Source organism: Thalassophryne amazonica, chromosome 3 (genome assembly GCF_902500255.1).
Source record: "Thalassophryne amazonica chromosome 3, fThaAma1.1, whole genome shotgun sequence".
NCBI classification, from domain to species: domain Eukaryota; kingdom Metazoa; phylum Chordata; class Actinopteri; order Batrachoidiformes; family Batrachoididae; genus Thalassophryne; species Thalassophryne amazonica.
Window position 1 is genome coordinate 13,526,056 of NC_047105.1, and position 27,083 is coordinate 13,553,138.

At 40.0% G+C, this 27,083-nt stretch overlaps 1 protein-coding gene across 4 annotated transcripts in view; it reads left to right on the plus strand.

Moving 5' to 3' along the window:
- The first annotated feature begins 4,048 nt into the window (after nt 1–4,048).
- Nucleotides 4,049–27,083, plus strand: part of ephb2b (eph receptor B2b) — a 337,178-nt gene continuing 314,143 nt past the window's right edge. For 2 of the 4 annotated variants that reach the window (XM_034165863.1, XM_034165866.1), the window contains exon 1: nt 4,050–4,175. In XM_034165863.1, the coding sequence (XP_034021754.1) occupies nt 4,124–4,175 (52 nt within the window). In that variant the 5' untranslated portion in view covers nt 4,050–4,123. Of the gene's footprint in view, nt 4,176–27,083 lie in introns of all 4 variants that reach the window. The other 2 variants (XM_034165865.1, XM_034165864.1) reach the window with 2 other exon arrangements.

A 27,083-nucleotide genomic window follows, 5' to 3' on the forward strand; every position in this document is an offset into this window, starting at 1 on the left:
AATGTGCTCTACCACATGTAAGTCCCTTCGGCTGCTCCCTTGTTTGCACTCGGGGTCGCCACAGCAAATCCAAGGTGGATCTGCATGTTGAATTGGCACAGGTTTTACGCCGAATGCCCTTCCTGACGCAACTCCACATTACATGGAGAAATGTGGCAGGGGTGGGATTTGAACCCGGAACCTTCTGCACTGAAACCTACCACATGAATAGTTCATATTTATCAACTTATCTTTAAAATGATCATTCTCATTAAAGTGGTGCATGTGAATCCACCCACGACCCCCTTCTCTAAATTGAACAAATCTGTGAGCAAGTCGCTGTGATTTACTGCTGCACTGTTCCTCACTTTGCAATCGGTCGCTCCTGAAAATAACACCCGTGCATTTTAGGACAGGCTGCAGTTCATCAAGCGCAGCTGATCTAAAAATCAATTTGTCCTCAGTGCCGCATGTGTGCATCTGATTCAACAGCTGTAATGCATTATGAGCCACATACGCCGCCGTGATCAGCGTGGGAGCAAAACAGCCCTAGCTTTTGTCATTCTGCCTTACAGTGTCTCACGGTGGAGTTGCTCCTCTTTAGCTACAGCTCAGAGGAACAAGACAGGATTTATTCCATGTCTTATTCATGCTGTTATAACAGCATGTGTGAAATATCTCTATGCATTCATATGAATTCTTCCACATCTTTCCCTTCTCTTCTGGCTTGACTGAGTCGGAAAAGTGCCTCTCAGTGCCTTACCGTTTTGTTCCATGTGTTGGAGCCACCTGAACCTGATCTGAAGTCAGCCAGTCAAGTGACCTGGAATCAATACTCAAACTCAGTGGAGCTTGACTCGTTTAACCCCTGAGAGGTTGCTCTCACGCTGCAGCCGGGTGCCACGTAAGAGCTGAGGCCTGTTGCAAATTCTAATTCATAGTCAGTGTCAGCTTTTGCGTCACAGAGGTATTAGTGCACGTCACACTGTAATTCCTAATTACCTCTCACTTCATGCAAAACAGTTTATCATTTCTGTCAAATGCTCATTTTGAATCATGTTTTCTTTATGTTTCCGACCATGTTGTATTGGATTTTTTAAATTTATTTGGTGTGTGTGTCGTTTGTGACTCTGGCATCTGTCCCCGCCGTGCCTGTTACAACCTGATAAAAAAAACAAAAAAAAAAAAAACTGTTTTATTCTTTACACCTCATACTTTATTGTATAAAGATGCTGGAATTTTACTAGCAGCTACAGGAAACCAGTTTTAAGTTTTTTTTTTTGTTTGTTTGTTTTTAAATCAGAATGCATAAAAAAAGGCTTGATGCAGAATAAACTAAAATGGAGTCAGCCTTCAAATGAAGGTGACTGTGTTGTGTTTTTCAATCTGCATCTTTTTTTAATCGTGTACATCGCATTTATTGACTGCTGGAAAGTGATTGCCAGTAGCGTTGCTGCCAGACTGCTTCGCGCCATCTTAAATCAACTTAGTGCAAACACAGCTGCATTTTAATAATTTCTGAAGATTAACTGTGGCGCATTTTGAAAGCAGTTTGAGCCAACGACACTTCAGCTGATTATGGTTTTATGATGATTCATGCAGAGGAAGGAAGGTTTTTAAATCTGCAGGAAGCAACATTGCACTTTAGCTCTGTTATTGGAAAATAACTGCTGTTCAGATCTACCTAATTGACAACTGTTCAATCATATGATCCCTCCCTTACACGTGATGAACGACTGGCCATTAGCTGGTCCCAGAAATGGAATAAATTGGAATAGATTTCTATTGGACCTCCAGGTTAGTTTGCAAAATGAGTGTGAAAATCAACGTGTGACGCTCATGCAAAATGGCAACATAATTTACTGTGCAAAGAAAGATCAATGCAGACATTATTGATCGATTAACCCTTTACAGTTAGATTCAAATTACTGTGCTTGCTCACAGCAAAAAAAGACGCAAAACTTTTATGTCTTGCAAGTAATTTTGACTTGAATGAACGTCTCCTTAGCTTCAGTGCAGACTATGACAAATTGTATTTTATGATAGAATGAATTCTGATGCCTTCACATGTTGCTTAGAGCTACTTTAGTATCAGAGTACAATATTTTACGACAGGAATAGTGTATTATAACCATAACCAGTTCCCAGAGCTCATCTTAATGGATTTTGGTCGAGACAAAGTTGAGGAGAATGCTTACGATAAGTCTAATATTAATCTGCTTTTTCTAGCAATATAGAACACTCCAAACTCCAGTACTACACAAATGATTAGCTGTAAAAGTTAAGATCCCTAAAAATAAATCAGTGAGTAAAATAATTAAATGAATAAGGCAAATTTAAGAAATAAAAAGTGCTTTGTTGAAACTGAAATTTTAAATTGTTGTTGCTTATTAGTCATTGCAGCTCTGTGCCTGCTTCAATACAGCTAACTGGCAAAAGTGTTCTTTATTTTTATATTTAAAATTTGCTCAACATACATGATTAAGCTACTATACATGATAACTTAGAGACAAACGCAAATATCTAGTTCTGTAACATTTGTAAATAAGAGTTGTGGGACAGCAAATTTGCCTTACTTGATAAGTAATTGAACTCAGCATTAATGAACCCTAAACTCATACTTTTTCTGTACTTAGTTGACAGATAGAGCTATTTAAAATAATGAAATGAAAACACTGAAAAGTATTATTAAAAGCACAGATATATTCATCAGCATTTGTTCCTCTCTTGAAAAAAAATCACTTTTGCTGATGTGAACTATAACATAACCTAAGATAAAGTAAACTTCATTCATATATATATATATATATATATATATATATATATATATATATATATATGTATATATATATATATATATATATATATATATATATATATATATATATATATATATATATATGTGTGTGTGTGTGTGTATGTGTGTGTGTGTGTTATTATTATATACGTTAGTAAGCTAGCTATTGGTAGTTTTACCATTTAAAAAAATATTACAAATAATATGTACTTGATATTATCAACATTTAGTTCCTTTTTTGTTTGTGTTTTACAGAATTAACAATAGTCTCAATTACATTTGTTTGGCTGTCTGTGTGTCTGCCTATGATGTACACTAAGACAAGGTAACATAAAATGAACTTTAGTCATCCTACATGAAGATATTACAGTAGCAAAAATAAAGCATTGCATAATTTAACAATTACTATGATATATTATAAATTATATATATAAATGGATAAGTAACTTCAAGTTGTATTAGAAGATTAGAGATTATAATTTTGCATAGTGCACAATCAAATTAGTAGCCAATCAACAATTTCAAACAGATACTTCGTAAAGCAAGGAACAAAATACTGAAAAATGTCAACTGTTGTAAACAAATAAGTCATAATATTTAGTTGCAGTTAATACATTACGTTTGGCAGAAAAAAAAAGTATCAGACGACTTTATTTAAGGGTTAAATGAGAACTGTGCGGCGGTAACTTATTAAACTGCATGTGTTATTAAAAAACAAAAAACAAACTCACTTAAATTGTCGTCCGTAGTTCACCTGTGGAGCAGCAGAAGCGCTGTAACGGTCCATATGGTGCCTGTTAGTTTTGCCCGGAGAACGTAGTTTGATAAAAAAAAAAAAATTAGAATTTAAAAGCGGTGCGGCAGAGTTGCTGTATATTTTCTAAATGGACCACATGCTCCCAAAAAACAATTATCTGTTGGTAAAGCAGCGGACGGCGCTTCTGTCGATGATTGACAGTTGGCACAGCCCATGATGTCTCGAAGGGGGAGCAACGGATCCGGCGGCGGAGCGGCTGCGCTGAGAATCAAAACATTTTAAGACGTCTAACATTTACTACACACTTATATCCGCTGATTTTAATCTGTGTCAGACTAACCTGTTTGGGGCAGCTTTTAAAAGTGAAGCCGTGTGTCTGTGTTGCGCCTCTCCACCCCCCCTCCTGCGCCGTCCGTGTTTATTTTGGTTGCGTCCAAACTTGGTTCACATTTGAGTTGCCTTTCGCTTCTATCTGGGATCGCTGGATTGACGGCGAAGTATTGCCTGTCCCCGCTCTTCTTTTTTCCCCCTTGTCAATGGCTTTCAGGACGCATTCTATTTGAATGTCCGGAGCTTTAAAGTGACAAATAATGGATATTCTATGGATATTATGGAGCATATCGGCCGTTATAGCTGTTGAAGGTAAGCTAATGTCCTCCTCGCGCCGGTGTTGCCAGTTTGACACAAGATGCGCGTGATGGACGGTTTAAATAATAATAAGAGGAAAATTTGTGTACGTTTCGGCTCTTTTAGTGTTGGCTTTCTTTGTGGTAACATGGCGTTTGTGATGCTTGCATCGGGCAGTGGGGGGATGATGTTCGGACAAAACACGCTCAGCATCCCCGCAGGTATGCGGATGCTGCTAAAATTAAAACAAATCTCAGTCAGGTGCGAGGAATGATGCCTGGCTGAGGGGGCGTGTCCAAAGTGTGATCTAAAACACACACACACACACACACACACACACACACACACACACACACACACACACACACACACACACACACATTTGATTGACAGTTTAAGGTGTTTGTCCTTTTCACATTAGGTTGACATTTCTGTTATAAACATTTCTGTGCGGACAATCCTCTTGTTTACGTCACAATTTATTTATTTATTTATTTATTTTACTAATAATAATTTGCTTACTTTAGGATCCAAAGCTTGTCCAAGCAGCGATAGACGCACTTAATCAGGATTGGTGAGGCGCAATCCATCAATTATGTAATTATGTTTTTGCACATGTCTGTGATATATTTCTCCTTCAGGGATTATTATTTTGTACCCCTTTTAAACGGCTTGGAATTTTTTTTTCATATAATTATAATCATGAGAATAATAAATTAATAAATATATAAGCTCAGTCTATGCTTGAGAAGACAGGGCACTTGTTACACTAAAGGAATAGTAAGTGTGTGTGACCTTACAGTCATTCTATTTTGAGAATGCTGCAGGAAAATAACTTCTTCCTCCTGTAGACATTTCAATCTTAAGATCATAATTGCAGGTGGAGCACAGAAAATATGCCAAAACACAACAGTCTTCATCCACAGGATGATGTCAGCTATACAAATAATAAAAAAAAGTTTGCATTTGCAATATTCCAAATGTAATCTGCCCTTTCCAGGATTTAGTGTAGATATTTTCAAAGCTAAAACATCTTTATGCAGCCGACTATCTGTTCATATGTAGTCCGTATATCATAACAACATCGTGACTGCTGTTGATGTAATTTTTTTAGTTATTTTGTTAAATATCGGAATGTTTAACAAGGTACGTAGCTTCATTTCTGCTTCAAGAAAACAAAAGTTCAACCTCTGAAAATACCTTATGCAAAAATACTTATGTTATAGTGATGTAAAACTGGGTTCTGTGTTTGAAAGTATTAACTTTTTTAGATGTCATACACAATTTCACTTCACAATCAGATGTATCATATAAAGTAGGTGCTTTTTTCCTTGTAAATTTTATAATACATTCTGAGAATATGATTGATTTATTAGCATATACTCATCAGTGAAATAATTATAACAGAGTCTTCAGATATAACTAAAGATATGTCTATTTTTAGTTTCTGAAAATATATAGTGTTCTAATAATTGTTGCACCTAGGGCTGCTGTTATGAGCTGCTTATTAAAACAAACAAACAAACAACAACAAAAAAACAGAGTCGTGCTTCTTTTGAATACTGTTGTATGAGTATGTCATAATTGTAGAACTGCAAAGATGTTGTTGTTACTGTTGTCTAAATAGTAATCCCCGCTATTTCTTAAATTTACTGAATTAACATGTTGCTTTCCAAATTTAAAGTTGATCATTGGTGCTGTATTGTAAATACATTGTGGCACCTTTCCGGCTGATAGCGCTTTGGTGGGTTTTTTGCTTTGGGAATGAGCTCATTCTGTCGTAGACTCGATACGTACGTCCTCTATTACAATCACCCTAGTTGACTGTCCAATGAGTTTGTGAGGGTTTATTATGTATGAGGGGACAAAAAGGGTTGAAAAGAGGTCACCACAGCCCTAATCCTAAGGGAAAAAAAATCCCAGCATGTAACAGAAAACAACACTGAAATAGAACATTGTGACACATCAAAAAAACAAGAATTGGCAAAAAAAAAAAAAAAAAATGCATCATTGTGTTGTATTTACGGCTATGCATTACTTAAAATAACACTGGTCCATCAGATCACATTATTGTAATGTCAGCATGTTCTATGTATCTTGAGTTCAACACCGTGGAAATCTGTTCATTCGCATCCCACAAAACACACTATATTTGTCTCTGGAAAGAGTCATACCATGTGACAGAGGATTAGAAGATTAAAAATGTGCTACCAGAATTGGTCTCAAGCATGTCCAAGTAACCATTTGTGAAAAGTGTCAACACTGCAAACCATGTAAAATCAAAGTGAAATACTGTGAATTGACAAAAAATATAAAATTAAGTAAAAAAACAAACTGTGTTTGCATTTAGCCTGTCACATTCCATTTGCATTTCATCTCTGCTGTGTTGTATTTACCTTCACATATGCAATGATGATTAGCTTTTATTAAACAATGGCTTCTGGTCACTGTGGAAAGTGAAACCATCCTTAAATTGCGGATTAGTCTTAATTTAGGTTGCTCCTGATGCCTTTTCTTGGTGACTCCGTTAAGAGGAACAGCCTGACGATTGGAGGTAGAACTGCCTCTGAAATTAGTCCAGCTATGTCAAACCTGTCTGTGGCAATGCTTTGTGGATTTATCCTTTCATTAGTTTGCCCACTCATTATTGTCTGTGCTGAGCTGATGGTAATGCCGACAATAACGCTCATATAATTTCGTAGAGTGGGAGTTTTCTGCTTCCTCTTTGCCATAAAATAGTCTGTTTGCACTGTGGAAACGATGCAAAAATATCCCTGCTGGACTGGAGTGTTGTCGCTGTGATGCAATGAGCGATGCCTCCTCCAGACATGTTTGCAGGTTGTTGTGGTAGTCACCAGGATGATGGATTACTTTGATGAATCATTTTTTCCCCCCCTGTTCCCTGAAGGCAACATAACGAGACAGGAACCACAGTAGAGGATGGTGAAGTGGGGTAGAATGAGATCACAGCATGGAGTCTTTAAAAAAAAAAAGTCCCCCAGATTTGATTGCATTTCAGCATGCACTGAATTCCTCCAGTCCTCAGATGTGCACTGGAACCGTCTCGGTAGAAAGGGCAGTTGGCAACCACTTCTGTTCACCTTGTATATTCTTTAGTTAAGTATTTTCGTTCAGTTTTTTCAAATATGTGACGTGTATTTTTGCGTTGCCCTTTGACTGGGGTTTGTCACACGGCGTAAAACTGGCCGACACTTAAATTCGCAGTAAGAGTGTTTAATGTTTTGGAAAACCCAGCCAAGTTTGGTAAAGGTTCTTTCATATGTAAATTCTGTCGCTGTTTTGGACAGGAATTGTTTTGTAGCGAGCAGACATGAGAGTGTAACATGGAAGCATTCTGTTTTGTGGAAGAGCAACAAAAGACAGATGGAGGCGGGCTCTGAAATGGGATTAGATAAAGGTAAAATGAGCGACCGTACACAATCCAGTGTTTTCTCAGTGTCCCCAGTGAGCAGATGCAGGGAGCTGGCCTGCACGCCAACCGCCACAGTAGGCTTTCACAAAGAATCTGTCTCTATTCAAGCCTTAATCCATGCTGCCGAGGGTCCCGTCATTGTCACTTTGCATGCAAAATTTCAATTAGTGCTGGTACCAGTTGTTTCAGTTGAAAGGGGGTGTTGCATTTCAGAGACATGCATGGCTACCTTTAGGGCGAGTTTAAAGCAGAATTATCACTGTAGATCTGTGATGTACTTTTAAAGACAGGTTTGCTCCATAGCAAAATGGTGTGTTTGAGCTGTTGTTAATCCCTACGCAGGGGGTTTGATAGTGTAGATTTCTGTCATAGATGATTCTGCATGTAAAACAGTCGTACTATTTTACACCGTGCTGTACCATGTTTATTGAATTTCAAATGGGTTCAGGTTGTGTTTGAAGCTGTTTCCAGGCTTATAATCTTGGTTTCACTAAACATATCTGACACAGATCTCTAGTCATATTTTTGGACAGTCGCTTTTTGAAAACTGCCCTACTCCATGATATTTTTGTTAAACCCTTTGAGTTAAAGGGGCAGCAAGATGGGCTAGTGGTTTGCACTGTTGCCTTACAGCAAGAAGGTCATAGGATCGATTCCCACCTGCGGCCTTTCTGTGTGGAGTTTGCATGTTCTCCCCGTGTTTGGGTGGGTTCTCTCTGGGTGCTGCCTCTGAAGTTACACATCAAAAGACATGCAGATTAGGTGAATTGGAAACTTTAAATTGTCTGTAGGTGTACATGCAGGTGTGAATGTGTTTGTCAGTCTATATGTTGCCCTGTGACAGACTGGCGTCCTGTCCAGGGGGTACTCCACCTCATGCCCTTTGACTGTTGGGATAGGCTCCAGCCCCCCGTGACCCTTAATTGAAGTAAGCAATTTAATATGAGTGACTGAGTGACTTAAAGGTAAAATTTTAACCTATAAATACATCTTGATTTTCCATGATGGTGTTGTAAAATTTCCTAAATGTTTAACTACTTATTAACCTGACTGTAATCAGTGATCTGATAGTCAGGATTGAGGGAAAGATGAATGCAGCAATGTACAGAGTAGGCATGGGCCAGTATGAGATTTGGACGGTATGATAACCGTGGGCAAAACTATCGCGGTTTCACGGCATTATGTATAGCTTTACAATGTGCTTGAAGAACACTATGGCTATTTGCATTTGAAGCGCGCGTGATTCAGGCACACTAATTGACGCGATGTCTGCTGCTACAAGCACTATACCACTGATAAATTTAGAGAAAATACCAAAATAATAGTCACTCTTTTAGACATGTAGCATCTGCCCCGTGGGAAACATGATTTACTTGCTTAAGGAGAAATAAGGTCCGGAACTCCGGATGCTCAATACTTGGCCCAGCTTCACCAACAAAGTGCTTGGAATAGATGTATTTGTCCTTCTTGACATGTTTGTGGGAGAAATTTGGTTGACCACAAGCACGACTCGAGTCCACCGCTCGTACTTCTCAGTGGTTTCAAAGATGGGATAAAGTTTCCTCCTTCCATGTAATCCTTTGTGGGTATCTTGAATCGCTCCGTGTCCGACACAGGCCACAGCTACGGTGCTTTGTTGCGACCGTTTTTGGCTTGAAGGGCTATTCCGCAGAAAATAAAACAAAAAAGCTGACTTGGACCTTTTAGACGGAGGGAAAAGTTCAGTGCAGGCTTTGCCTCCTTCAGCCATGATGCAGAGCTAGCTAACGTTAGCTGCCTGTTTGTAAACAGAGACAGAGGTGCGCGCCAGGGGGAAGGGCGGCAGTGGCCGCCTCCGCTCTGCCTGTCAAGAATTCTCATAACCTGCTCATACCGTAGGGACGGTATAACGGAAGATTTTAGTGGTTTTGATACTGTGGGTTTTTCATACCGTGGTACACCATGAAACCAGTTATTGGCCCATGTCTAGTACAGAGACATCCTGGATGAAAACCTGCTCCAGAGCACTCTTGACCTCAGACTGGGGGATGGTTAATCTTTCAATGACTGCAAGCACACAGCCAAGATATCAAAGGACTGGCTTCAGGACAACTCTGAATGTCCTTGAGTGGCCCAGCTAGAGCCCAGAGCTGAGTCCGACTGAACACCTCTGGAGAGATCTGAAAATGGCTGTGCACAGATGTTCCCCATCCAACCTGATAGAGCTTGAGAAGTGCTGCATCGAGGAATGGGCAAAACTGACCAAGATAGGTGTGCCAATCTTGTGGCATCATATTCAAGAAGACCTGAAGTTGTAATTGCTGCCAAAGGTGCATCAACAAAGTATTGCACAAAGGGTGTGAATACTTACGTACATGTGATTTCTTAGTTTTTTTTATTTTTAATAAATTTGAAAAAAAAAATCCTTTTATATTGTCATTATGGGGTGTTGTGAGTAGAATTTTGAGGGGAAAAATTTATTTACTCCATTTTGGAATAAGGCAGTAACATAACAAAATGCAGAAAAAGTGAAGTGTCGCAGCACTTCACTTTTTGGGTGCACTGTAGTACAAAAATATTTCATACAGGTTTTCTCACTGCTTTGGAGTATGTGAAATCAGAAGCATGCAAAACTACAAAAAACATGAATAAGATCAGCTGCTGCTACTTTCTGATATATCTGTTATTCTAGCCCTAGTGAAGCCCTTTAATGAAGCTTATGGCTAGTGGTCGGCGATCACCTTAGTATTTCTTCTGTTTTCTTGTTGATTAATGCTGGCAAATTATACAGTATTTTTTTGTCTTTCTGATGCCTGATTCTGTTTTTTTCTCTCTGTTTAAGGTGCAGCTCCATCCAAAGATGGGAGTTGTATTTGTGTTGTCGACCCTCCTGTCCTGTGCACCAACAGTATTTCTTGTATATTCGTCCGTGAATTGTTCTGTGAATTGTTCCTTAATTTATGTTTGTAACATTGCCCAAGCAGAGGGTCACACCTTTGAGTCTGGTCTGCTTGAGGTTTCTTCCTCAGAGGGAGTTTTTCCTTACCACTGTTGCTCTGGGGGTTGGTAAGGTTAGACCTTACCTGTTTGAAGCGCCTTGAGGCAACTCTGTTGTGATTTGGCGCTATATAAATGAAAATAAATTGAAATTGAAATCTCCTACCATTATTTAATGCTTCAATCTTAAATATGATCAACTTATCTTTGTTAGTTGGCTATGTACCACAGGCTTTTAAGGTGGCAGTAATTAAACCATTACTTAAAAAGCCATCACTTGACCCAGCTATTTTAGCTAATTATAGGCCAATCTCCAACCTTCCTTTTCTCTCAAAGATTCTTGAGAGGGTAGTTGTAAAACAGCTAACTGATCACCTGCAGAGGAATGGTCTATTTGAAGAGGTTCAGTCAGGTTTTAGAATTCATCATAGTACAGAAACAGCATTAGTGAAGGTTACAAATGATCTTCTTATGGCTTCGGACAGTGGACTTATCTCTGTGCTTGTTCTGTTGGACCTCAGTGCTGCTTTTGATACTGTTGACCATAAAATTTTATTACAGAGATTAGAGCATGCCATAGGTATTAAAGGCACTGCGCTGCAGTGGTTTGAATCATATTTGTCTAATAGATTACAGTTTGTTCATGTAAATGGGGAATCTTCTTCACAGACTAAAGTTAATTATGGAGTTCCACAAGGTTCTGTGCTAGGACCAATTTTATTCACTTTATACATGCTTCCCTTAGGCAGTATTATTAGACGGTATTGCTTAAATTTTCATTGTTACGCAGATGATACCCAGCTTTATCTATCCATGAAGCCAGAGGACACACACCAATTAGCTAAACTGCAGGATTGTCTTACAGACATAAAGACATGGATGACCTCTAATTTCCTGCTTTTAAACTCAGATAAAACTGAAGTTATTGTACTTGGCCCCACAAATCTTAGAAGCATGGTGTCTAACCAGATCTTTACTCTGGATGGCATTTCCCTGACCTCTAGTAATACTGTGAGAAATCTTGGAGTCATTTTTGATCAGGATATGTCATTCAAAGCGCATATTAAACAAATATGTAGGACTGCCTTTTTGCATTTACGCAATATCTCTAAAATCAGAAAGGTCTTGTCTCAGAGTGATGCTGAAAAACTAATTCATGCATTTATTTCCTCTAGGCTGGACTATTGTAATTCTTTATTATCAGGTTGTCCTAAAAGTTCCCTAAAAAGCCTTCAGTTAATTCAAAATGCTGCAGCTAGAGTACTGACGGGGACTAGCAGGAGAGAGCATATCTCACCCGTGTTGGCCTCTCTTCATTGGCTTCCTGTTAATTCTAGAATAGAATTTAAAATTCTTCTTCTTACTTATAAGGTTTTGAATAATCAGGTCCCATCTTATCTCAGGGACCTCGTAGTACCATATCACCCTAATAGAGCGCTTCGCTCTCAGACTGCAGGCTTACTTGTAGTTCCTAGGGTTTGTAAGAGTAGAATGGGAGGCAGAGCCTTCAGCTTTCAGGCTCCTCTCCTGTGGAACCAGCTCCCAATTCAGATCAGGGAGACAGATACCCTCTCTACTTTTAAGATTAGGCTTAAAACTTTCCTTTTCGCTAAGGCTTATAGTTAGGGCTGGATCGGGTGACCCTGGACTATCCCTTGGTTATGCTGCTTTAGACGTAGACTGTGGGGGGGTTCCCATGATGCACTGTTTCTTTCTCTTTTTGCTCTGTATGCATCACTCCGCATTTAATCATTAGTGATCGATCTCTGCCCCCCTCCACAGCATGTCTTTTTCCTGGTTCTTTCCTTCAGCCCCAACCAGTCTCAGCAGAAGACTGCCCCTCCCTGAGCCTGGTTCTGCTGGAGGTTTCTTCCTGTTAAGAGGGAGTTTTTCCTTCCCACTGTTGCCAAGTGCTTGCTCACAGGGGGTCGTTTTGACCGTTGGGGTTTTTCATGATTGTTGTATGGCCTTGCCTTACAATATAAAGCGCCTTGGGGCAACTGTTTGTTGTGATTTGGCGCTATATAAAAAAAAAGTTGATTGATTGATTGAAATTGAAAAATTGAAAACTTTTATGTCAACAAATGCTGATTTTTATTTATGTTAAACATGCTCATCTAAACTGTTTTTCAAAAAAACAACAAAAAAAACAAAACACTATGCTTTTCTGTGTGTACAGCATGTGTCCTGATATCAAGTTGCTGAAGAGCTACGCCACACTGAGACACTAAAAGGTTCACATTTATGATTGAAATGTTTGTTTCTGTTGCTGAAAACAAAATTACAGTGAGGCAAATATCCTTTTTTTTTTTATTTCTGAGTAAATTTGCTATGTACATCAGGTGGATGAAGAATTCAAAAAGCTGAAAATGATGTACTTGCATACGGATATTATTATAATGGCTTTACACAGAGTGTGTTCACGTTTTGCTGACAAAGGATATCTGAGTCTGCAGTTTCCTCAGATCTTACAGATAAAAGCAGTATACAGTGCATTTTACTGTTTGGGTTTTGTTATATTAGTTAAAATTGCAAAGGAAGCATATTCACACATAGTTCTCATGTTTTTGACAGTTAGCGATCGCTGACCATTACTTGCTGATTATAACACATTTTTTAAGTTTGACCAGAACAGAAAAAAGCAAGGTTGGTGTCATACATTTCTGTTCTCTTCTTTTTCCTTTGAACTTTTTGCCTCTTTTTTTTTTTTTGGAAGGAAGAATAGTAGTATTAGTAGCAGCAGTAGTAATAGGACCTGTCTATTCTTAACATGACTTAATGCATCTGAATAGGTTTCTTAATAGTGCGTGTTGGTGCGTGATATTCGTGCTTTTCGTGGTGCATGTTTTTGGCTGTCAAAAAATCTTCCATGAATGTCATGCACCATCCTCATTTTGCATCATGTCATGGATGTCGCAACTGAGCGTGTTGAGCCGTCTTGATTAGTGGTGATCCTTAATAGAGCATGACGGTGTTCTTCTCTGACGTGTGCGCAATTAAACCCTGCTGCACTGCATTCAGTTTCATTGCTGCAGTATGCTGAAGAAGGACAATGATGCCAAGTTGGCTAAAAGTCTCATTCTAGTACTCCTCAGCGCGCTCCTGCAGGTGTTCTGTCTGCTGCTGCTGTGCCTGATGTTTGGGAAAACAAGTGACACGAGAGCCGCGTGGAGCCACACATCTGGTTCTCTCTGTCTCCTCCTCTCTGTGCCACTTCATGGCACAGAGTCCAACTCACCATGCAATTACAAAGTTCTTCTGCTGTGGGTTAATGTAGATTTTGAGGAGCAAACTGGAGCGATCTGAATTGTTCAGCAGCTGATGGTAAGATGAATATGACAATTCACCTGGTAGATCGAAATTTCTTCCATTTACAGATGATGGAGGCCACTGTGCTCATTGGGACCTCATTCCCCAGATTTGTGCCTTGAGACAATCCTGTCTCTGAGGTCTACAGACAATCCTTTGACTTCATGCTTAGTTTGTGCTCTGACATGCACTGCCAACTGTGGCACATTCTATGTAGACAGGTGTGTGTCTTTCCAAATCTCATTCAATCAACTGAATTTACCTCAGGTGGGCTCCAGTTAAGCTGTAGAAACATCTCAAGTATGATCAGTGGAAACAGGATGCACCTGAGGTTAATTATGAGCTTCATGGGAAAGGTTGTGAATACTTATTTACATTTACATTACATTTGCAAAAATCTAAAAAATTTTTTTTTTTTTTCACATTGTCATAGGGTATTGTTTGTAGAATTTTGAGGGGAAAAATTTATTTTATCCATTTTGGAATAAGACTGTAACATGAGAAAATGTGGAAAAGTGCAGCTCTGTGAATGCTTTCTAGATGCACTGTAAGGTATTAATCTGACCTGTTACATCATTTCAGTTGGATTCATCATCACAGCCTGACAAGAAGTCCTTGGAAGATGACGTCTGGGAAATACCTTAATTCCTCATCATGGAAATTACAGAAGAAATGTAGCATTTTTAAAGAAGTCCCTCTGTGTTTGTCTGCTCTGGGTGTGTTTCTTAGCCTGAACCAGAGCACTCCTGAAAAATAAGTTATTTTAAAAGTTGAAATATATTCCTGCCAGCATTCAGCCACCTGCCATATCTTCAGTGCTCTACTCATGATGAAAATAAATTCCATTTGATCCACCAAAACAAAACAACAACAACAACAAAAAAAGCGCATAATGATAAACCTAATAAATGCAGTGCTTTTAAAGATGTCCATCGATGCTTGTCTGCTCTGGGCGCATTTCTCAGTGTGAAACACGAGATGGAGGGGCTGTGTCTCGCCAACAACAACCAAAATATACGACTGGCAGAAGTGAATCTCACAGTTTGCAAACCAACATGGTGCATTACCGCTAGCAGCTGTTTGGGTGTAGAGCATTAATTGAGTCTGAAGTCGTCACCGGGTCATTGGAAATGAAAACCTTTTCAAGAACAAAATAAATAACGGTATTAACTGGTTACCATTATTTAAAATAAATGGTTCTGTTCCAGGTAGCATGGTTTATTAGTGGTTAGCACTGTTGCCTCGCAGCGAGAAGGTCATGGGCTTGATTCCCACCTGTGGCTTTTTTGTGTGAAGTTTGCGTGTTCTCCCCGTTTGCGTAGGTTCTCTCCGGGTGCTCCGGCCTCCTCCCACATTCAAAACACACACAGGTTAGGTGGATTGGAGACTTTAAATTGTCTGTAGATGCGTGTGCGTGTCTGAATGTGTTTGTTTGTTTATATGTGGCCTTGTGACAGACTGGCGTGTTGTCCAGGGTGCTGCCTCACACCCTATGGCTGTTGGAAATGACAAGAGGAACAAGTGATTAAATTTTAGTGGTGATCCGGATCACGATCCGGATCCCAATGCTAATGTGTTAGCATGCCTATGGCATTTTCAGTGTTAAAAGTTAGCATTAAGCAGTTGCAGCTGTCATCACGTTCGGGTGCATTTGTTTTCAAATTGTAATATTTCTTAAATTTATTTTTGTTTGTATATTAATAATCTAATGATTATTCTATACAATTTTAGAGAAAGAGACAAAAAGAAATAGATTACTGTGCCAAGGAGGGAATCTCTTTATGGTCAGTGACCCTATGGCCTTGTTTAGAGGAGTGTTTCATAAATGTTAAAAAATTAATATATTTGCAGTTTAGTTGAATAATAAATTGAATTTTGTCTCTTATTTGTTTTTGTCTATAAGCACATTCAATATCAGTGCTCAGATGACAGTAGCTTTTGGGAACAGGGGTGCAAGTTGCAATAAACTGTGATGCCAAGTGCTAAGGATACATGCTGTCCAGTCACAGCAGATGAAAGGTTTTTTACTACTGAGCAAACATCATTGTTAGACTTTTTTAGGTTCAGTGATTCCACGGCGTGTAGATGTTATGGCGTCACTAACCCCATGGCCTTGGTGGAGGTTTGCACTCTCTGAGTGCTTCTAGTTGAGTCTCAAAGTAAATAAATATGAAATTGGTCACTGGATCCTTGATCTCTGGACATAAATAGAAATAAACAAAATCTGTAGTTTTTGTCAAAAGCATTTCCTTTCAGACATTAATGGCATGAAAGTCTCTCCATACGTCTGAGCTGAACTCAGACGGCTGCTGGAGACTGCAGGTCTGCAGCCATACAGTCATGCTGGTTTATTCCCAGTTGGTCTACTCCCATTTTGTCTACTCTAAAATTCCCAGTTCGTCTACAGCTAGGTTCCCAGTTGGTCTACTCCCATTTTGTCTACTCTTAGGAAAGTACAATTTATCCCATTTCGTCTGCTCCCATTTTGGTTTGGATTTTTATGCAAATGAAACTTAAAATTGAACTTTTAGTTGATAGTTTTTATTTTTTGCATGAAATTAAGGAAATTAACTTCTACAGTATCTTAAAACCTAGCTTTCTAAATAAACTAAAAGAGTAATATTAATGACTCATGTTTGTCTTTAAATATAGCAACTGATACGAATACAAAAGAATCTCCAGGCTAAGCCTAATCCTAAACAAAAATGCTGAAAAAAAAAAAAAAATTAGAAAATTGGGGGTATTTTTGGTTTATCTAATCATTACAAGCTCTTATAATTCAAAATCTTGTAAATAATTAAGAAAATTTCAGGAAAATACGAGCGTAGACGAAATGGCACTATACATTTCTGAGAGTAGACAAAATGGGAGTAGACCAACCGGGAAGTTACCCTTGTGCTGCTGCACATCACTGCAGGATGTCTCATTTTGGGAGGAAAAAATGTTTTGATCGATTGCAGTTTATTGTTTGTATTGCAACGTTTGGAAAGAGATGTAAATTGATTTAAACGGCCATTGACTCTGAAGTTATTAATTCCTAGCGGACTCTATCTTTCTAACTTGACTCAGTATAGAGCGGCACAGCGTTTAGAGCAACGGAATTTAGGATGATTCTCGTTTCTTCTTCGCAAAAAGACGGGAGTCCCAGTTAGTTACTTTAATCCGCACAAAAATGACTCACGATTGACATATTTTAATGGCTTTGAGAGGGGATAAGAAGTGGAGTTGCCGCTTCTGAAGAGGAGCGAAGCAAAGAACCAACGAAGCAGCGGATCGGAGCACTGCTTCATTCAAGTTTCAAAGCAGAGACGCCCTACAGAAATGATTACAGACCCGCTGCAGGGTCTGTAATCAACGGCTGATGAGAGATTTTGAGGTGATACTGTCACTTTAAGGACTTCCCACGGTGCGAGACGTCGCGCAGCGCTCTCAGGCCCCGTCATCAGCCTGTTTCAAGCTGAAAACCTCCACATTTCAGGCTCTATTGATCCAGGACGTCGTGAGAGAACAGAGAAGTTTCAGAAGAAGTCGGTTTCAGCATTTTATCCGGATATTCCACTGTTAAAGGAGATTTTTTTAATGAAAGACGTGCAGACGGATTGCAGCGTTGGCTCGCAGCCGCCGCGACGCTTTTGATGGCTTTCAGTGGAGTGAGTATATGAGAAATTGTTTAACAGCTGGACATGTTCCAACTTGTCCTTAAGGCTTCCAACAGAGGTGTTTTTCCTGTGGCGGAGCGTCGCGGACGCTGCAATCCGTCCGCACGTCTTTCATTAAAAAAATCTCCTTTAACAGTGGAATATCCGGATAAAATGCTGAAACCGACTTCTTCTGAAACTTCTCTGTTCTCTCACGACGTCCTGGATCAATAGAGCCTGAAATGTGGAGGTTTTCAGCTTGAAACAGGCTGATGACGGCGCCTGAGAGCGCTGCGCGACGTCTCGCACCGTGGGAAGTCCTTAAAGTGACAGTATCACCTCAAAATCTCTCATCAGCCGTTAAAATTTTCACCGAAAACCAGCTTAATTTTTCGAACCGTGTCCACTTCGTTGTGCCTCACAGGTTTAGAAAAAATTTTGATCAAACAAAGCGCCAGTCTCTCAGCAACTTCTCAGACAAAGGAATTCCGACGAGGGGCTGGACGACTCCTCCCACAAGGAGTGCTCACAGGCGAATGACGTCACCGACAGGCGTGGAAAAACTCATGCATGCGCACGAGGGTTCAAGCATGTCTGACGTAAAAACATATGAATGAAATCCATATAGTTTTTGAAAAAAATTAAAAGGACCTATACTTTATTGACAGACCTCGTAATTTATAATAGGCAATTTGTAAGCGCTCAGAATGGCCCCTGAATATCGAGGCTTTAATCTGCAGCCAGAATTCTTCACGTAGTCTCATCCAAATAACTGTAATTTATTTGTTTGTCATAAGGTGCAACCCTGAATGAGTGGGAGAGTGAGCGCACACACACACAGACACACAAATTAATTCCATTGTCTCTGTTACAGCATAAAATATTTATTTGTTTGCAGGATTTTCCCTGAGATCAAAATGAGCATTGATGAAAATAAACTTGGAAGGGAATGCAAAAATTAATGATGGGGTGAGTTTATTTGTACATGAAAATTCAGTAAGGTATATCTTATATATTATATTCCAATTCTAAGGTGGAACTACGCCAGTATACAAAGGTATATCTAAAAAGGAAGAGTAAAATAGGAGAGTAGAAAAGAGTAGAGTAGAGCCATTAAGGTACCTGGTCTTGAGAACCAGGGATGGTAGGTTGAAAAGCTTTTTTTATCCCATGACACAGACGAGATGTGCCACGGTTGCATTGGGTGGTCGTGAGCAGCGCTGGGACTGGGCTGAAACAGGGGTTTTGAGTAAGCTCCAGCCAATTGCCCATGAGAGAGGTACTTCTTGGGTCAGAGTGGCATAATGTAAGCTTGCCAGTGGCTCAGAACTTGCCATTTTCAAGATGAATACAAAAAATGTGAATCTGAGATATCAAGAAGAGTTTTTCTGCCTGGTGTTGGATATTGCTGCACTAGACAGTTGCAAACAGAACATGGGGTGGGCGAAGGCGACGGGTTTGAGTCACTAACCCTTTAACAAAATGACTTTTCAAAATGGCATGTCTTGAGATTACTTGACTGCTCTAAATATGCCCAGGTGAGAGCTGGGTGGGAAAATCAGTCATGGTGCGCTGCTGTTCGGCTTGTTATAGTAAATTAGTAATGGGAAATAAATAGTAATTAATGTATTATTTATTTCATGGGTAGACAGTGTAAGAGGTACACAATAAAGTAGAGCCTGACCGATATATCGGCCGGCCAATATAAGCCCTTTTCAAAGTACTCACTATCGGCCGAAATTTTGCCGATAGAACGCCGATAATTTCTCATAAACAGAATAGTTACTGAAATAATGTTTGTGTTGGCAATGCAAAATGTCCTTGCACCGTTTGTCCAGTAGATGGAGCTCTGACTCCATTCAGCTGAGAGCTGCTTACACCCCTGCTTAAATGCGTTCATCACTGGCCCCCATAGTTCGCCGTCACACTGATCGGCTGACAAAAGCATACAAGTTTATAAGGATGTTGTTTGTAATAACTTTGCGATTACATTCACCCCACATTTATCACGTTTCAGTTCAACTCAGTTTGATTAACTCAGTTTATGTAGTAATGTGTCAAATGTGCTTCATTGCGTCGGTCATGCTTTTTATTAAGCACACGTTGTGTAGACCTTATTTCTAGCATGAAAAACTTTCGTTTACTGCTAAGAAGTTGAAACATTCAGATGATCAGCTGATTTATCGGCCTTCAGCAAATCAGCCGATTTATCGATTATCAGCATTTTTTTCATCCAAATATTGTTATCGGCATCAGCCTCAAAAAATCCATATCGATCGGGCTCTACAATAAAGTATGTTGACAATACAGTCCCACCCTGATTTAATTTTCCATCATAATGTTTTTACTGTAGACATCATGACATGGCATGCCATTTAAATAACGCCCAACCCTAATGGTGACTTGATCGCCTGAAGATGGAGCAGAATCCTGTCCCATACTTTATATGGCTGTCGAGTCATACACAAACACTATTGCACTTGTTCATCCAGCTCCAGAGAGACTGGAGGAGGAGGGAGAGTGTACCCTGAGAGAGGTCAGACCTCGTTTCAGAGACCTCATCCACACACACCCCAGGTACTGTGACATTGCCTTTATGAGCATGCTCGGCAAACACAAACCCACCGGATTAGTGTCTGGCTCTCAATGTCCCCCTGGAGCACAGCCCATCGGCCACGACAAAGAGCGGCTGATTGCGTTGTCATCTGCATCACAAAGGGAAGTCTTTTCTACCTGCACCGCTGCCTGGGCGCTGCGCTGCACATTACATCTATCAGCAACTCTGGGCCCACGTGACATCTGCCTTTTTGTTTTTAGCCCATTGCTGTCTCTCCCTCTGCCTTTGTATCTCACTGGCCCACATCGTCTGCCCAACGTGGCCTGTATTACAAACGGATTCCCCCCCTCCACACTCCGTGGAATCCTGCTTTTCACTCTGTATCGCTGTCAACGATTTTTATTTTTTGCTTCTATTTATGTGCTTCACTTATTTATTTTTTTACTCTTGCTACAGATGACACACCACCACAGCTGTTGTCTTCCCTCTGGCTGCGAGCGGTTAGCTTTATCTCAGCTCAGAGAACATACACGCGGATACCTCAGACAAAAAGCTCCTCTATGTGCTGTCAGTCTTAACGGGTCTATCGGTCTTGCGTGGCCAGAAGGTTAACCCCAGCTGAGGTGATGCCTGTAAGGAGACATGTTTTATCTGATTAGTGCATGAGGAAGGCAGGCGCCGCCGTTCTATAACGGATGAGGCTAGTAATGCGTTGGTGACCCTGTGCAATTTAGCAGCCATAATAGAGATGGAGCACGCTTCTTTCTCAGATTATCTACTTACACTTATGTACGAGTGTATATAGGCGTTAACACGAGGCTTGTTGACTGTCTCATCGTCATCAAAGAAATTACTTTAGTAAATGTGGGCTTTCTACTATAATTTATGATCTGCACTTTAACTCCTCTTCATCATTTGCCTCACTGTCTATCTCACTATCTCATACGTGATAACTGAGACTGAACAATGCACTTTTCTTTTTTATTTAATTGAATAAACTTTAAACAGGGAGTGGCATTTAAAAACCAGAGGGAAGCAGAGAGGGGTAGAATGACTTTTGGTGTCCTAAAGTCTCATAGCAGCTTTCTATTCCCAAGTAATTGCATTAGCTTTGAGAACAGGGAATTAACACGAGCCAATTAACTCAGCTGGCCTTTGGCTGTGACTTGGCTGGTTTTAGACTAAAGCTCATTTTGGGTTTTAAATATGTGTGTGTGTGTGTGTGTGTGTATGTATGTGTGTATATATATATATATATATATATATATATATATATATATATATATATATATATATATAAATAAATAATACAAATAATGGATGGTAAGGAGTCCAACATAGAGAAATATTGGATGAAGAAAAGTTATATTGGACGAGGCTATGCCTCGTCTATGTTGGACGACTTGCCATCCATCAATTGTTATCTCCACCCCCCTCCAAATTAAGCAAACAACAAAGAGTCAAGTAAATTAGATCAATTTATTTTGTTGTGAACAGCATATGAATGCTTGTAAAACGTCAGTAGCGAGCTTGTCTACCTTCTTAGTGTTTTTGACATCCTTGGAGTTCAATATTTCCACCAGTTCCTCCTCTGTGAACTCAGCAAACCTCGCTGGCAGACGATTTTCTGCTGTTGTTTGTTGCCATTTTTTCAACCAGCGTCTGTCAGCAAGTTCCTCACCTCTGCTGCGTCATTAGTGATGTCATCTCATGAATAATTGTATGCCGCGCTCTGATGGGCTAGCTGTTGGCAGTAAGCTCTAACACTATTGGTCAGTGGGAACCAATCCAATATAACTTTTGGTCCTAGCCTTTTTGGATCCCTTTGGGTCCAACATAACTTTCTGGCGCCAAGCATGCCAAAATACAGGTAAATGTTGGACACTCAACAAAAATATAAATGCAACACTTTTGGTTTTGCTCCCATTTTGTATGAGATGAACTCAAAGATCTAAAACTTTTTCCACATACACAATATCACCATTTCCCTCAAATATTGTTCACAAACCAGTCTAAATCTGTGATAGTGAGCACTTCTCCTTTGCTGAGATAATCCATCCCACCTCACAGGTGTGCCATATCAAGATGCTGATTAGACACCATGATTAGTGCACAGGTGTGCGTTAGACTGTCCACAATAAAAGGCCACTCTGAAAGGTGCAGTTTTATCACACAGCACAACGCCACAGATGTCGCAAGATTTGAGGGAGCGTGCAGTTGGCATGCTGACAGCAGGAATGTCAATCAGAGCTGTTGCTCGTGTATTGAATGTTCATTTCTCTACCATAAGCCGTCTCCAAAGGCGTTTCAGAGAATTTGGCAGTACATCCAACCAGCCTCACAACCGCAGACCACGTGTAACTACACCAGACCAGGACGTCCACATCCAGCATGTTCACCTCCAAGATTGTCTGAGACCAGCCACTCGGACAGCTGCTGAAACAATCGGTTTGCATAACCAAAGAATTTCTGCACATACTGTCAGAAACCGTCTCAGGGAAGCTCATCTGCATGCTCGTCGTCCTCATCGGGGTCTCGACCTGACTCCAGTTCGTCGTCGTAACCGACTTGAGTGGGCAAATGCTCACATTCGCTGGCATTTGGCACGTTGGAGAGGTGTTCTCTTCACGGATGAATCCCGGTTCACACTGTTCAGGGCAGATGGCAGACAGCGTGTGTGGTGTCGTGTGGGTGAGCGGTTTTCTGATGTCAATGTTGTGGATCGAGTGGCCCATGGTGGCGGTGGGGTTATGGTATGGGCAGGTGTCTGTTATGGACGAAGAACACAGGTGCATTTTATTGATGGCATTTTGAACGCACAGAGATACCGTGAAGTGATACTGAGGCCCATTGTTGTGCCATACATCCAAGAACATCACCTCATGTTGCAGCAGGATAATGCACGGCCCCATGTTGCAAGGATCTGTACACAGCTCTTGGAAGCTGAAAATGTCCCAGTTCTTGCATGGCCGGCATACTCACCGGACATGTCACCCATTGAGCATGTTTGGGATGCTCTGGACCGGCGTATACGACAGCGTGTACCAGTTCCTGCCAATATCCAGCAACTTCACACAGCCATTGAAGAGGAGTGTACCAACATTCCACAGGCCACAATTGACAACCTGATCAACTCTATGCGAAGGAGATGTGTTGCACTGCATGAGGCAAATGGTGGTCACACCAGATACTGACTGGTATCCCCCCCCCCCCCCCCCAATAAAACAAAACTGCACCTTTCAGAGTGGCCTTTTATTGTGGGCAGTCTAAGGCACACCTGTGCGCTAATCATGGTGTCTAATCAGCATCTTGATATGGCACACCTGTGAGGTGGGATGGATTATCTCAGCAAAGGAGAAGTGCTCACTATCACAGATTTAGACTGGTTTGTGAACAATATTTGAGGGAAATGGTGATACTGTGTATGTGGAAAAAGTTTTAGATCTTTGAGTTCATCTCATACAAAATGGGAGCAAAACCAAAAGTGTTGCGTTTATATTTTTGTTGAGTGTAGGAGGGCTTCAGTGTACGGTTGCAGGTGGTCATGTGCTTTTTTCTGATGTAGAAAATCTCATAAATTACAGGGACACCTGAAGCTAAGAAAATAATTGAAAGGTTAAAATGCAGAAAGTGCAGTTAGGCAGGGTTAAGAAGTGAGGAATCCCAGAAGCAAGGTCATCACATCAGAGCGGTAAACACAGTTCTTGGTGTTAATAAGATGTCCAATTACTGTGGACTGCACCGCTAAAGTGGCTCATTAGGCTACTGTCTACAAGTAGGTTTTATTTAAATAGATCTTTTTCTCTCTGTAAGCAGAATTATGTGGAAACCCCCCGATCTGTATGTGTTATCAGTTTCTTTAAATTTGCAAGATAAACTGGTTCTGTTTAGTTCTGTTTATTATTTACAAGCAAAATGGTAAATGTGCTGCATTTTGTAGCACTTTTCTGTTTGACTGTGGACTTTTTTATTTTGCCCTCTGGATATACCCTTTTCATTCTGTTAAATTTTATGATGATTTTCTTTTCTTCCGCAGACCTTTCAAGTCTGCCTGTGGTTTTACTCAGGTTCATATTTTCACTGAAAGGCTTGCACCTTACCTTTCATTGTACCCATTAATGAAACTAAAGAATTTGTATCTGTATCTGCAAGTTCAACACTTTCGCCGCATACAGTCACGCTGCAGATGCCTGAGTCTAGGAAATCATTGAAAGCCTGGATCTTAGTTGTGATCCAGGTCAGTAGCAAATCTTGACAATCTGATTTCTCCCTCAGCTCCAAATATTTATAGGATACGAGATATAACTCATTATCATATACCTATAAATGATACGCCAATATGATTGGATAAAACACTAAATTTTTCATACCACCTGAGTAATCAGCCAATCCGGACAGTGGAGCGGCACCACGACGAAGAGGCGCAGTCAGAGGAACTGTGAAATATTGGTGAGTCACTATTAATAATTTCTTACGTGTCCAACCTCGTAGGTTGATCGTTAAAATTAAATTAGTTAGTTCTAAAAGCCATCATAATTATTTACAGGAAAATGTTCTATTTTTGTTCTACTAAGGTTTGAACTTTGAGTGTTTACACAGGAGAGAAAAGTGAGGGAATGTTAATGCCTGTTTGAGAGAAGTGTATAAAGTGTGTAGTGAGGGGTTTTACAGCCTAACATCTAGTTTTCTTCAGGGTGTATAAAGCCATATTCATTGGTGAACAACTTGATAACTAATATTATGAGAGGTTTTAGTTCAGAATTAAAAATGCAAACTTCGATTGGTTCCAGTGGTTGGCCATTGAATTATAGGTATTTCTTTATATTTCTCTATGTCACATGTTCTCAAATGGAGGCAAATGCAGTTGCCTTCCTGTGTCCCTAGAAAGGATAAATTAAGGGGAAAAAAAATTACTGTATTTGTGTGAAGTTCTTGGGAGTTGGCATTTGTCGCTGTTTTGCATGAAATCATAACTATGTTTATAGCACCGGTAAGATTAGAGAACATTTCAGATTACTGGCAGGTGCACACGTACAAAAGCTTGCAGGGATTTGGTTTGGATTCATAAAATTTCAAACCGAGGCATTATTTGGATTAATGGAAGGCAGAACTCTGACGTTTCACTCTTACCAGTCCACCAGACCTTACAGCTCTAAAATCAATAGCGTAGATTTAGCAAAGATTATACCCCTACAATTGTGTTTATGCGGCTGCGTCGATAGCCACTTCTTTGTCGTCATTTCACATTCAGCTAAGCCAGTGATAAATGCTCCATTTGGACAGAGGAAAGCTTACCTGAATCTACATAATCACTCGAGTGAAAGTGGATGCCGTGTGGGCAGCAGTCAGCAGCATCTGCACCACTCACGCATGCATGAGTTCCCATCATCTTGTCCCTGTGTTATTCTAATGGCTTGTTATTTTATCATAATTTCAGTCCTATTAATGATTTCCAGCTGCAAATACCATGTCGAAAAGTCACAATGCCCACAGCTGCCAAAGAAAGTCTGACACATGTCCATTGGGATTAATAAAACAATATCTGGAGTCATGAGGTAATGTAGCTTAGAAAAACAGGAGTAAGGTACATAAAGAGATGGTGACTGTTTTCTGTACCTTCCCCTGGCAGGGCCTTTTGCACAAGAAATCACAATAGATCATTTGGGAGGGCAGCTGGAAAATCCATAGAGAATCTCCAAAGACCTGTTGTGCCTGTGAAATCAATGCAGACATGCAGCTGAGACCATTAAAAGACTAAATGTCATATGATATGGTTAACGTGTAGAAAAATATTCTTCATTGGCACATAATGCAACTGGGCTCAGACCTCAATATATATATACCACAGAGTGTGTTTTACTTAGCGTAATTTATTTATTAGCGTCGTTTGTTTGTATTCTCGGGCCATTCACACGCTGAAGAATGCTGCACCCCACTCAATCCTTTAATCATAATTTTGATCTGCATGAGACACAGATGAAGTATTTCCATAAATGTATGTTATTTAGTTCAGAAACAGTATAAATTAATGAACACTGTAAATTTATAATTCTCCCACATAGATGCAACAAGTGGTAAACTTGCAAATTTTAAACTTTATTACAAAACTGAAAATAATTTTTTTTATGACCTCATGGCACCCATGCAGCACTTAAAACAAAATTAAACTTTCAGGGATGAAAGAGGTAGTGCAGTCATGATTGAAAGGTTTTTTGTGTGTGTGTGTTTGTCTAAGGCCCTCAAACACAACTTTGGCATTTGTATTTTCTACTTGTGATCCCTTCATAAATTGCAGTTGGTCACATTGCTATATAACCCCAATTCCAATGAAGTTGGGACGTTGTGTAAAATGTAAATAAAAACAGAATACAATGATTTGCAGATCCTCTTCAACCTATATTCAATTGAATACACCACAAAGACAAGATATTTAATGTTCAAACTGATAAACTTTATTGTTTTTGTGCAAATATTTGCTCTTCTTAAATGGATGCCTGCAACACTTTTCCAAAAAGCTGGGACAGTGGTATGTTTACCACTGTGTTACATCACCTTTCCTTCTAACAACACTCAAGCGTTTGGGAACTGAGGACACTAATTGTTGAAGCTTTGTAGGTGGAATTCTTTCCCATTCTTGCTTGATATACAACTTCAGTTGTTCAACAGTCCTGGGTCTCCGTTGTTGTATTTTGCGCTTCATAATGCGCCACACATTTTGGTAACAGTCGGGATGGTCTTTTTCCTCATTTGTCTGGAGGACACGACGTCCGTAATTTCCAAAAACAATTTGAAATGTGGACTCATCAGACCACAGCACACTTTTTCACTTTGTGTCTGTCCATTTCAAATGAGTTCAGGTCCAGAGAAGGCGGTGGCGCTTCTGGATGTTGTTGATGTATGGCTTTTGCTTTGCATGGTAAAGTTTTAACTTGCACTTGTAGATGTAGCGACGAACTGTGTTAACTGACAGTGGTTTTCTGAAGTGTTCCTGAGCCCACGCGGTAAGATCC